General features: G+C 50.8%; 1 protein-coding gene across 4 annotated transcripts in view; it reads right to left on the bottom strand.

The window, feature by feature from the left end:
* The window catches only part of ASMT (acetylserotonin O-methyltransferase), a 42,108-nt gene that overhangs the window by 18,190 nt on the left and 10,500 nt on the right, over positions 1-13,418 (bottom strand). For 3 of the 4 annotated variants that reach the window (XM_055106458.2, XM_055106456.2, XM_055106457.2), the window contains exons 1-3: positions 11,654-12,456; positions 2,980-3,154; positions 1,981-2,110 (exon numbers count right to left, since the gene is read on the bottom strand). In XM_055106458.2, the coding sequence (XP_054962433.1) occupies positions 1,981-2,110; positions 2,980-3,154; positions 11,654-11,722 (374 nt within the window). In that variant the 5' untranslated portion in view covers positions 11,723-12,456. Of the gene's footprint in view, positions 1-1,980; positions 2,111-2,979; positions 3,155-11,653; positions 12,457-13,418 lie in introns of those variants that run through there. The other variant, XM_063601719.1, reaches the window with a different exon arrangement.

Genomic DNA, 13,418 nt, shown 5'->3' with positions numbered 1-13,418 from the left:
CCCCCTGCCTTGGCCTCCCAAAGTGCTGGGATTACAGGCGTGAGCCACCGCGCCTGGCCAGCTGTTGCTTAATTGTTTAAACCTGAGGACTTAATTGTTACACCTGACCTTTTTCTTCCTTGCCCAAATTCTTATCTAAGGGGCCTGGGGAGTTATGCTCTATAACTATAACGTCTCGTGAGATGGGTTTTATTTAACCCTATATTACGTGGCTCACTTTCCAACCTGACTCTGGCATAACAACACATCACAGATAAAGAAGAAAATCAAAGGCTGGGCGTGGTGCCTCACACCTGTAATCCTAACACTCTGGGAGGCCAAGACGGGGGCAGATAGCCTGAGCTCAGGAGTTGGAGACCAGCCTCAAAGACAGGGTGAAACCCCGTCTCTACTAAAACACAAACAATCAGCCAGGTGTGGTGGATGCCTATACTCCCAGCTACTGGGGAGGCTGAGGCAGGTGAATCACTTAAACCCAGGAGGCGGAGGTTGCAGTGAGTCGAGATCATACCACTGCACTCCAGCCTGGGCAACAAAACAAAACTCTGTTTCAAAAAAAAAAAGGAAATAAAAATATTTTAGCCCCAAACATGTTCTCTTTGCCATAGCTTGAAACACTCCTGTAAAGCTACCTGTTGTGAAGAAAATCTACGTTCTGGAGAGAATCACCTTCCTTTTCCTTCCTTTTTTCTGATCCAGGAGAGAACCAAGTCAGATAGGAAACAGTAACAGTCTATTCTTTCTGAAGCCTGCTACCTGGAGATTTCATCTACATAATAAGAATTTGGTCTCCACAACCCCCTATGTTAACCCAGACACCCCTATTTTTTTTTTTTTTTTGAGACAGTCTCGCTCTGTCGCCCAGGCTGGAGTGCAGTGGTGTGATCTTGGCTCACTGCAAGCTCCACCTCCTGGGTTCACACCATTTTCCTGCCTCAGCCTCTCCGAGTAGCTGGGACTACAGGCACCTGCCACCACGCCGGGCTAATTTTTTGTATTTTTAGTAGAGACGGGGTTTCACCGTGTTAGCCAGGATGGTCTCGATCTCCTGACCTCGTGATCCATCCACCTCAGCCTCCCAAAGTGCTGGGATTACGGGCATGGGCTACCGCGCCCGGCCACCCAGACACTCCTTTCTATTGAGTCCAGCTCTTCTCTCTCTCTCTCTCTCTTTCTTTCCTTCCTTCCTTCTCTTTCTTTCTCTTTCTTTCCATTATTTCCCTTCTTTCCCTCCCTCCCTCCCGCGCTCCCTTTCCCTCCCTCCCTCCCTCCCTCCCTTCCTTCCTTCTCCCCTCTCTCTCTCTTTCTCTTTCCTTCTTTCTGAGACAGAGTTTTTTCTCTGTTGCCCAGGCTGCAGTGCAGTGGCACAATCCGCTCATTGCAGCCTCTGCCTTCTGGGTTCAAGCAGTTCTCCCACCTTAGCCTCCTGAGTAGCTGGGACTACAGGTGCCTGCCACCATGTAGGCGGGCAGATCACGAGGTCAGGAGATGGAGACCAGCCTGGCTAACACGGTGAAACCCCGTCTCTACCAAAAACACAAAAAATTAGTCGGGCGTGGTGGCGGGTTCCTGTAGTCCCAGCTACTTGGGAGGCTGAGGCAGGAGAATGGCGTGAAGCTGGGAGGCATAGCTTGCAATGAGCCGAGATGGCGCCACTGCACTCCAGCCTGGGTGACAGAGTAAGACTCCATCTCAAAAAAAAAGAAAAGAAAAGAAAAGAAAAAACAAAGAAAAAGAAACCTTCCCTTTCACCTCCTCCAGTGCCGCTTCACCAGCCCCTGGGGGTAGTCCTGAGACTTGGTCACCGCCTGGATGCAGCCCCCACCTCCCAGCATCTGCCTGGGTGCAGCCCCCACCTCCCAGCATGCGCCTGGAGGCAGCCCCCTCTTCCCAGCATCTGCCTGGGTGCAGCCCCCACCTCCCAGCATCTGCCTGGGTGCAGCCCCCACCTCCCAGCATCTGCCTGGGGGCAGCCCCCACCTCACGGCGTCTGCCAGGTGGCCCCAGCACCGGTAGCTGGTCCTGCCCATGTACTTCAGCATGCTGCATTGTGACGTCGGGCTGACCGTGGTCAGGTAGTCGCTGGACAGCTCCGTGTTTCGATAGGAAGCTGAAACACACACAAAAAAACAGGGAAAAAGCAGTGAGATTCCGAGTTCCTGCCGGCGGACGCTCCCCAGCTCGGCAACATCGTGATTTCAACAAGATTACAAGCCCATCTCTTTTTTAGAGATGGGGTCTTCCTCTCGCCTTGTACAGCTGGAGCCTTCTGTGGAAGGCGCAAAGGTGACCTGGGGCGGCTAGCACCCCCGTCGGGTTCGGTTTATACAAATCCCCATTGGGAGTTTGGGTGCAGCAAGTACAAAGGCAGATGAGCCACGAGAGGAAACGTACGTTACATTCCACAGAATGTCTAAAATAACTTATTGAGGCCGGGCGTGGTGGCTCACACCTGTAATCTCAGCGCTTAGGGAGGCCGAGGCGGGTGGATCACCTGAGGTCAGGAGCTCTAGACCAGCCTGGCCAACGTGACGAAATCCTGTCTCTACTAAAAATACGTGGCCCAGGCTGGTCTCGAACTCCTGGACTCAAGGAATCCCCCAGCCTGGGTCTCACACTCTGGCAGCTTTGACGTCCCCAGGGCAGAGGTCGGTAGCTGCCACAAAAACCACACGACCCCCAAACCTGCAAATACAGATGGAGTCTCGCTCTGTTGCCCAGGCTGGAGTGCAGTGGCACGATCTCGGCTCACTGCAACCTCTGCCTCCCGGGTTCATGCCATTCTCCTGCCTCAGCCTCCTGAGTAGCTGGGACGACAGGTGCACGCCACCACACCCGGCTAATTTTTTGTATTTTTTTTAGTAGAGACGGGGTTTCACTGTGTGAGCCAGGATGGAGACTGTTTCACTTTTTACAGAACACGTGGGCTGCAGAGGGTGTCTATGTAAAATGCCTCCTTCAAAACGCCCGTGTCCTTACCTTTTCCTCCTCTCGTCTCCACTTTCAGCAGCTTCAGGGACACACAGATGTCCAGCAGGACCTCTGTCCCATGGGCGCTGGCCCCCACACCTGCAGCCACTGCCGCCACGTCCAGGGGCCCTGGGGCCTCGGCGAGAAGGTCAAACACGCCCAGCTCGCAGGTGGCGAAGAGAACCTTGGAGCAGGGGCGGAAATAAAAGGTCAGGGCTCAGCCTCCTGGGAACCACAGTCTTAGAAACACCCCATACCATGGCAGGCTGGGGAGGAAGGCATTGTTTTATTTACATTCTTATTCATTTATTTATTTATTTTTGGGACAGAGTCAAATGAGATTGCACCACTATGGAAAACAGTTGTATTTATTTATTTATTTTTATTAATTAATTAATTTATTTATTTATTTTGAGTTGAAGTCTCACTGTATCGCCCAGGCTGGAGGGCAGTGGCGCGGTCTTGGCTCACCGTAACCTCGGCCTCCCGGCTTCACGCCATTCTCCTGCCTCAGCCTCCCGAGTAGCTGGGATGACAGGCCTGTTCCACCATGCCTGGCTAATTTTTGTATTTTTAGTAAAGATGGGGTTTCACCATGTTGGCCAGGCTGGTCTCGAACTTCTGACCTCGTGATCTGCCAGCCTCAGCCTCCCAAAGTGCTGGGACGACAGGCGTGAGCCGTTGCGCCTGGCCCCACCCTGTTTTCCATAGTGGTGCAACCTCATTTAAAAATGCCTCCTGGCTGGGTGCATTAACTCACACCTATAATCCCTGCGCTTTGGGAGGTGGGTGGATCACCTGAGGTCAGGAGTTTGAGACCAGCCTGGCCAACATGGTGAAACCCCATCTCTACTAAAAATACAAAAATTAGCCGGGTGTGGTGGCTCATGCCTGTAATCCCAGCTACTTGGGAGGCTGAGGCAGGAGAATCGCTTGAACCTGCTAAGCAGAGGTTGCAGTGACCCGAGATCGCACCACTGCACTCCAAGCCTGGGTGACAGAGTAAGACTCTGTCTCAAAAAGAGAGACAGAGGACCGGGCATGGTGGCTCACGCCTGTAATCCCAGCACTTTGGGAGGCCGAGGAGGGTAGATCACTTGAGGTCAGGAGTTTGAGAACAGCCTGGCCAACATGGTGAAACTCCGTCTCTACTAAAAATACAAAAATTAGCCAGGCATGGTGGTGCGCACCTGTAGTCCCAGCTACTCGGGAGGCTGAGGCAGGAGAATGGTGTAAACCCGGGAGGCAGAGGTTGCAGTGAGCCAAGATCGCACCACTGCACTCCAGCCTGGGCTGGATAGAGTGAGACTCCGTCTCAAAAAAAATAAATAGGCCGGGTGCGGTGGCTCACGCCTGTCATCCCAGCACTTTGTGAGGCCCAGGCAGGTGAAGCAACTGAGGTTGTGAGTTCGTGACCAGCCTGACCAACGTGAAGAAACCCCGTCTCTACTAAAAATACAAAATTAGCCGGGTGTGGTGGTGCATGCCTGTAATCCCAGCTACTCGGGAGGCTGAGGCAGGAGAATCACTTGCACCCGGGAGGCAGAGGTTGTGGTGAGCCGAGATTGTGCCATTGCACTCCAGCCTGGGCAACAAGAGCGAAACTCTGTCTCAATAGATAAATAAATAAATACATATAAAAATAAAATAAAGCAGTAATCAGGTAATGCCTTCAAATAATACACAAACTATAAAAAATGAATAAATCAGCCAGGCGTGGTAGCTCACGCCTGTAATCCCAACATTCTGGGAGGCCGAGGTGGACGGATCACCTGAGGTCAGGAGTTCAAGGCTAACCTGGCCAACATGGTGAAACCCCATCTCTACTAAAAAGTATAAAAATTAGCTGGGCATGGTGGTGTGAGCCTGTAGTCCCAGCTACTGGGGAGGGTGAGGCAGGAGAATTGCTTGAATCCTGGAGGTGGAGACTGCAGTGAGCCAAGATTGCACCACTGCACTCCAGCCTGGGCAACAGAGCGAGACTCCATCTCAAAAAAAAATAAAACAAGAATAAATCATCCATGCATTTCTTTTCTTGCACACAGCGTTTTGGATGGGTGCCAAGGCTCAGGCAACCTTAGTGATAGGAAGTCATAAACAAACCACAGGGAAAGATGGTTTCTTCAGGCCACGTGTCTTCCAGGATACTCACAGTTAGCTTTATTTCAACAGCATGGGGAAAGAAACACAGATTACACCTACCACTATCTTTTTGCTTGTTCCTTTTTTTGAGACGGAGTCTCGCTCTGTCACCCAGGCTGGAGTGCAGCGGCGCAATCTCGGCTCACTGCAACCTACGCCTCCCGCGTTCGAGTGATTCTCTTGCCCCAGCCTCCCGAGTAGCTGTGATTACAGGCATGTGCCACCACACCCGGCTAAATTTTTGTATTTTTTTTTTGGTATCTTTATTTGTTTATTATTATTATCATTATTTTTTTGAGACAGAGTCTCGCTCTGTCGCCAGGCTGGAGTGCAGTGGCACGATCACGCCTCACGGCAACCTCCACCTCCCAGGTTCAAGCCATTCTCCTGCCTCAGCCTCCCGACTAGCTGGGACTACAGGTGCCCGCCACCATGCCAGGCTAATTTTTTGTATTTTTAGTAGAGGCGGGGTTTCACCGTGGTCCCGATCTCCTGACCTCGTGATCTGCCTGCCTCGGTCTCCCAAAGTGTATTAGTTGTTTTTCTTATGAAGGTTGTATTAAGATATATTGTATTCAAGTGGTATTAGCTTTTTTATTAAACTGTTATCAATTCCCGTTTGGTTAAGGTTGCATTGACTGTTTGTTTCAGTAAGTCTGCATAAAGTTTACTATTCTAAGCTTGTATTAGCTCCTTTTCTATTAAAGCTATATTAGGCCAGGTACAGTGGCTCACACCTGTCATCCCAGCACTTTGGGAGGCCGAGGCAGGCAGATCACTTGAGGTCAAGAGTTCGACACCAGCCTGGCCAACATAGTGAAACCCCGTCTCTACTAAAAATACAAAAAGTAGGCATGGTGGTGCACGCCTGTAATCCCACCTGTTCGGGAGGCTGAGGCAGGAGAATCGCCTGAACCCGGGAGGCGGAGGTTGCAGTGAGCTGAGATCACGCCACTGCCCTCCAGCCTGGGCAACAGAGTGAGACTCGGTCTCAAAAAAAAAAAAAAAAAAAAAAAAACTATATTAATTCTTGTTCTTTAATGTTGTATTAACCTTTTTCTTATTTATTATTTATTTATTTATTTATTTATTTTGAGACTGAGTGTGGCTCTGTCACCCAGGCTGGAGTGCAGTGGTGCGATCTCGGCTCACAGCAAGCTCTGCCTCCCGGGTTCAAGGGATTCTCCTGCCTCAGTCTCCCGAGTAGCTGAAACTACAGGCGCCCACCACCACGCCTGGCTAATTTTTAAAATATTTTTAGTAGAGACGGGGTTTCACCGTGTTAGCCAGGATGGTCTCAATCTCCTGACCTCCTGATCCACCTTCCTCGGCCTCCCAAAGTGCTGAGATTACAGGCGTGAGCCACCACACCCGGCCCGTATTAACCTTTTTAAATTAGCGTTGTGTTCTGTTTTATTCATTAAAGTTGTATTCATTCCTTTTGGGGTTGTCTCAATTAATTGTTCTTTTAAGGGCATATATTAAATGTTACCTTCTTATGGCTGAGTTCACCCTTGGTGTATGAAAGGTGCATTCACTGTTTCTGTTAAGGGTGCGCTAACTTTGATCTTTTTTTTTTTTCTGCTCCCAAAGACTTATTATTATTATTATACTTTAAGTTCTGGGGCACATGTGCAGAACGTGCAGGTTTGTTACACAGGTATACACGTGCCATGGTGGTTTGCTGCACCCGTCAACCCATCATCTACATTAGGTATTTGTTCTAATGCTCTCCCTCCCCAGCCCCCACTTTTTTTTTTTTTTTTTTTTTTTTTGAGACAGCGTCCCGCTCTGCCCCCCAGGCTGGAGTGCAGTGGCATGATCTCGGCTCACTGCAACCTCCACCTCCCGGGTTCACGCCATTCTCCTGCCTCAGCCTCCCGAGTAGCTGGGACTACAGGCGCCCGCCACCATGCCCGGCTAATTTTTGTATTTTTAGTAGAGATGGGGTTTCACCATATTGGCCAGGCTGGTCTCGAACTCCTGACCTTGTGATCCGCCCACCTCGGCCTCCCAAAGTGCTGGGATTACAGGCGTGAGCCACTGTGCCTGGCCAAGGGTATACTAAATGTTATCTTCTTAAGGGGATATTCACTCTTGGTCTATGAAAGCTGCATTAGCTAATTGTTTCTGTTAAGGGTGTACTAAGTTTGATCCTCTTAAGGTGGTATTAACTCTGCATTAACTCTGGTTCTGTGAAACTTCTGACAACTCCCATGACATGGTATCATGTGCCTTAAAGTGACTGATCTTCCAAGATTTAGAACCCACCAAACCACCTCCCTGAACACCGCTGTGAACCAGCGACAGTCTTTGAATGAGCAGTCAGTAGCCCCAGCAGGAGGCCTGCGGTCAAAGGAGGCAAAGGTAGCAAGTTACTGTTGTCTGGGACAGTAACAGAAATCCCAGCTCTACTAAAAAATAGAAAAATTAGCCAGACATGGTGGCTCATGCCTATAATCCTAGCACTTTGGGAGGCCGAGGCAGGCAGATCGCCCGAGGTCAGGAGTTCGAGACCAGCCTGGCCAACATGATGAAACCCCGTATCTACCAAAAATACAAAAAATTAGCCGGATGTCAGTGGCTCACGCCTGTCATCCTAGCACTTTGGGAGGCCGAGGCAGGCAGATCACCCGAGGTCAGGAGTTCGAGACCAGCCTGGCCAACATGATGAAACCCCGTCTCTACCAAAAATACAAAAAATTAGCTGGATGTCAGTGGCTCACGCCTGTCATCCCAGCACTTTGGGAGGCCGAGGCAGGCAGATCGCCCGAGGTCAGGAGTTCGAGACCAGCCTGGCCAACATGATGAAACCCCGTCTCTACCAAAAATACAAAAAATTAGCTGGATGTCAGTGGCTCACGCCTGTCATCCCAGCACTTTGGGAGGCCAAGGCAGGCAGATCGCCCGAGGTCAGGAGTTCGAGACCAGCCTGGCCAACATGATGAAACCCCGTCTCTACCAAAAATACAAAAAATTAGCTGGATGTCAGTGGCTCACGCCTGTCATCCCAGCACTTTGGGAGGCCGAGGCAGGTAGATCGCCTGAGGTCAGGAGTTCGAGACCAGCCTGGCCAACATGATGAAACCCCGTCTCTGCCAAAAATACAAAAAATTAGCCAGAGGCGGTAGCTCACACCTGTAATCCTAGCACTTTGGAAGGCCGAGGCAGGCAGATCGCCTGAGGTCAGGAGTTCGACACCAGCCTGGCCAACATGATGAAACCCCATCTCTACCAAAAATACAAAAACTTAGCCGGGCGTGGTGGTGGACGCCTGAAATCCCAGCTACTCAGGAGGCTAAGGCAGGAGAATTGCTTGAACCTGGGAGGGAGAGGTTGCAGTGAGCTGAGATCATGCCACTGCACTCCAGCCTGGGCAACAACAGTGAAACTCCATATCAGAAAAATAAATAAAAATAAAAATAAAAATTAGCCGGGCTTGGTTGCAGGCACCTGTAATCCCAGGTACTCAGGAGGCTGAGGCAGGAGAATCGCTTGAACCCCGTAGGCAGAGGCCGCTCTGCGTACCGGTGGCTGGGGAATAGGTATTTTTAACCCTTGGGGGCCTAGGGGTAAAATTCACGGGCTCTACAAACCAGGAAGGAGAAGAGACTTCACTCTAATTTTCACTACCTCTTCCTAAGATGTGGTATTCCCTTCAACCATGAGCGTACTGGCAAACCACAACCATGATAGAAGACAGTGTGGGGGCCAGGCATGGTGGCTCACACCTGTCATCACAGCACTTTAGAGGCCGAGGCGGATCACCTGAGGTTGGGAGTTCGAGACCAGCCTGACCAACATAGAGAAACCCCGTCTCTACTAAAAATACAAAATTATCTGGGCGTGTTGGAACGCGCCTGTACTCCTAGCTACTGGGGAGGCTGAGGCAGGAGAATCGCTTGAATCCGGGAGGCAGAGGTTGCAGTGAGCCGAGATAGCGCCACTGCGCTCCAGCCTGGGCGACAAGAGGGAAACTGTCTGAAAAAAAAAAGGAAAAAAACAAACAAAAAAAACCGGTGGCTTGCTGACGGAGAGAAACCACAGATATTTTCAAGTCACATGAGAGCTGTTGCAGACATCTCAAAATACCGTCAGCACACGATGCCCTTTCATGATGATGCTGGTTTTTGGTTTTTGTTCTGAGACAGAGTCTCACTGCGACACCCAGGCTGGAGTGCAGTGGCATCATCTCGGCTCACTGCAACCTCTACCTCCTCCGGGTTCAAGCAATTCTCCTGCCTCAGCCTCCCGAGTAAATGGGATGACAGGTGCCCACCATCATGCCTGGCTAATTTTTATACTTCTAGTAGAGACGGGGTTTCACCATGTTGGCCAGGCTGGTCTTGAACTCCTGACCTCAAGTGATCCGCCCACCTTGGCCCCCCAAAAGTGCTGGGATGACAGGCATGAGCCACCACGCCCTGCCGTTTATTTTTTAAAGAGACTCAGTATTGCTCTGTCATCCAGGCTGGAGTGCAGTGGTGCAATCATAGCTCACTGCAGCCTTCATCTCCTAGTCTTAAGCGATCCTCCCGCCTCAGCCTCCCGAGTAGCTGGGACTACAGGTGTGCACCGCCCCACCTGGCTAATTTTTAAAATATTTTTGGCCAGGCACAGTGGCTCACGCCTGTCATCCCAGCACTTTGGGAGGCCGAGGCGGGCGGATCATGAGGTCAGGAGATCGAGACCATCCTGGCTAACATGGTGAAACCCCGTCTCTACTAAAAATACAAAAAATTAGCCGGGCGTGGTGGCGGGCGCCTGTAGTCCCAGCTACTCGGGAGGCTGAGGCAGGAGAATGGCGTGAACCTGGGAGGTGGAGCTTGCAGTGAGCCGAGATCGTGCCATTGCACTCCAGCCTGGGCGACAGAGCGAGACTGTGTCTCAAAAAGAAAAAAGAATTTGTACAAATGGGGGCTCTCACTATGTTGCCCAGACTGGTCTCGAATTCCTGGGCTAAAGCGATTCCCTCGTTTCGGACCCCCAAACCGTTGGGATGACAGGTGTCACCTCTGAGCCCGGCCATCATTAACCCTTTTCAAGCATAATTCAGGGGCACTTAGTACATTCGTGATGTTGTATAACCAGCACTTCCGCCGGGTTCCAGAACATTTGCATCACCCCAAAAAGGGACACTGTCTCCGTTAAACACTCCCTCCGCAGTCCTGCCCAGCCTCTGCAAACCACCAGTCCACTTTCCACCTCGAAGGATTTGCCTGCTCTGGACATCTCATATAAATGAAGTCATACCATATGGGGCCTTTCACGTCAGCCTTCCTTCACTGAGCACGATGTCATTCTGTGAGAAGAAGAAATGAGGCCTTGGGAGGCCGAGGCAGGTGAATCACTTGAGGTCAGGAGTTCAAGACCAGCCTGGCCAACATGGTGAAACCCCATCTCTACTAAAAATACAAAAATTAGCCGGGCGTGGTGGTGGGTGCCTGTAATCCCAGATACTCGGGAGGCTGAAGCAGGAGAATAGCCTGAACCCTGGAGGTGGAGGTTGCAGTGAGCCAAGACCGTGCCACTGCACTCCAGCCTGGGTTAGAGTGAGACTCCATCTCAAAAAAATAAAAAAAAGGAATGAGGTGTTGCTCCTCTACGGGCGAACCCTCAAAACTCACCTCTATGATAAACGCACAGTGTAATTATTTACTGGGTTAATAAACAACCACATATACTACTCCATCACGAAATGTTTTAAAAATTTCAACACTTGCAGTTCAATAAACATTGTCTTGTTTCTAATCCTATGTATTTCATTTTAAGCTTTGTTTCTTTTTTTTTTGTTGTTGTTGTTGTTTGTTTGTTTTTGACACAGAGTCTTGCTGTGTCGCCCAGGCTGGAGTGCAGTGGTGCGATCTCGGCTCACTGCAACCTCCGCCTCCCAGGTTCAAGCAATTCTCCTGCCTCAGCCTCCCGAGTAGCTGGGACTACAGGCACATGTCACCACGCCCGGCTAATTTTTTTTTTGCTTTTTTTGTTTGTTTGTTTGTTTTTGAGATGGAGTTTTGCTCTTGTTGCCCAGGCTGGAGTGCAATGGCGCGATCTCGGCTCACTGCAACCTCCACCTCCCAGGTTCAAGCGATTCTCCTGCCTCAGCCTCCCAAGTAGCTGGGATTATAGGCATGTACCACCAAGCCTGGCTAATTTTGTATTTTTAGTAGAGATGGGGTTTCTCTGTGTGGGTCAGGCTGGTCTCGAACTCCCGACTTCAGGTGATCCACCCGCCTCAGCCTCCCAAAGTGCTGGGATCACAGGTGTGAGCCACCACGCCTGGCCCAATGTACTTACATACATTGATTGATGTCTCATGTCTCTGTAAAATGTATCAAACCAAGCTGTCCCCAGACCACCCTGGACACATGTCCTCAGGAACTCCTGAGGCTACATCGTGGGTGCCCGTCTTTCACGGTGGAAAATAAACCTCCTAAAATGATGGAGACTCGTCATTTTTCTTGACTGACACTCCCAACAATGGAACGTGAGTGTGATGAACGGAAGTCTATTCCCCCTTGTCCCACAGAGCGTATCCTACCTGGGACACCATGAAGCCATTGGCGTAGTCATTAAGGAGGCGATAGGCGTGGTCCTCTGAGGATCCCATCTTGTTTGCAATCCAGCCGTGGCTTCCGGAGCCTCTGGAGCGCTTGCTTCAAGGAGCACAGAGCCTGGCAAGGTGGGGAAGAGCCACCTGCTCACGGCTGCTGCCTGACTCTCCCTGCTGCCTGCCCAGTACTCAAACAAAGACGGATCACTCTAGAAATTTTCATTAACCGTATTAGGGGATCACAAAGCGTGTGGGAATTCCCTGGCTTTCTGGGCGCCCCTCCGCAGCCCTAAAATAGTCTGCATCAGGCCCCCCCTGAGCCCTTGACTCATCAGCTGTAGAACTGATCCCAAACCAATATGCTCACCCATCATTAGCACTCATTAATCGTCTTATGGATTGAACAGGTTCTGCATTCATTTCTGGGGGTCGTGCGAATTTCTGCAAACTGGGTGGCTCAAAAAACCAGTTCTCTCACACTTCTGGAGGCTGGAAGTTCAACATCAAGATGCCAGCAGGCCAGACTGGGCAACATAGTGAGACCCTTTTTTTTTTTTTAGATGGAGTCTCGCTCTGTCGTCAGGCTGGAGCGCGGTGGCACCATCTCAGCTCACTGCAACCTCTGCCTCCTGGGTTCAAGCGATTCTCCTGCCTCAGCCTCTCGAGTGGCTGGGACTATAGGCGCACACCACCACACCTGGCTAATTTTTGTATTTGTAGTAGAGACAGGGTTTCACCATGTTGGCCAGGCTGGTCTCCAACTCCTGACCTCAGGTGATCCGTCCACCTCAGCCTCCCAAAGTGCTGGGAAGACAGGCATGAGCCAATGTGCCTGACTAATTTTTTAATTCTTTGTAGGGATGGGGGGGTTGGGGGGGGGTCTCACTATGTTGCCCAGGCTGGTCTCGAACTCCTGACTTCAAGAGATCCTCCCACTTCAGCCTAGATATCTTGCAACGTTTATTTGGACAATCTAAATGCCTGCACATAATTAAAATGTGACCGTGCCAGGGCTGGGCGTGGTAGCCTGTCATCCCAGCACTTTGGGAAGCTGAGGCAGGTGGATCACAAGGTCAGGAGATCGAGACAATCCTGGCTAACACAGTGAAACCCCGTCTCTACTAAAAATACAAAAAATTAGCTGGGCGTGGTGGCGGGTGCCTGTAGTCCCAGCTACTTGGGAGGCTGAGGCAAGAGAATGGGTGTGAACCCGGGAGGCTGAGGTTGCAGTGAGCCGAGATCGCACCACTGCACTCCAGCCTGGGCGACAGAGCGAGAATCTGTCTCAAAAAAAAAAAAAAGTGACTGTGCCAGGTCTCTGCCCCATTTCTGAGGATGCATGGCTCGCCGCAACCTCTGCCTCCCAGGTTCAAGTGATTCTTCTGTCTTAGGCTCCCAGTAGTTGAGATTACAGGCACCTGCCACCACGCCCGGCTAATTTTGTATTTTTAGTAGAGACGGGGTTTCTCCATGTTGGTCAGGCTGGTGTTGAACTCCTGATCTCAGCTGATCCGCCTACCTCGGCCTCCCAAAGTGCTGGGATGACAGGCGTAAGCCACCACTCCCAGCCTCCAGAGTGATTTTCTAGGGGAAAAATATAAACACAGCCTGTCATCCCAGCAATGTGGGGCAGATCACATGAGGTCAGGAGATCGAGACCAGCCTGGCTAACATGGTGTAACCCCGACTCTACTAAAAATATAAAAATTAGCCAGGTAAGGTGGCTCATGTCTGTAATCCCAGCACTTTGGGA

The sequence above is a fragment of the Pan paniscus genome, chromosome X (assembly GCF_029289425.2).
Source record: "Pan paniscus chromosome X, NHGRI_mPanPan1-v2.0_pri, whole genome shotgun sequence".
NCBI classification, from domain to species: Eukaryota; Metazoa; Chordata; class Mammalia; order Primates; family Hominidae; genus Pan; species Pan paniscus.
The sequence above is the reverse complement of the archived record's forward strand: the minus strand, read 5'-3'. Positions and strand labels throughout refer to the sequence as shown.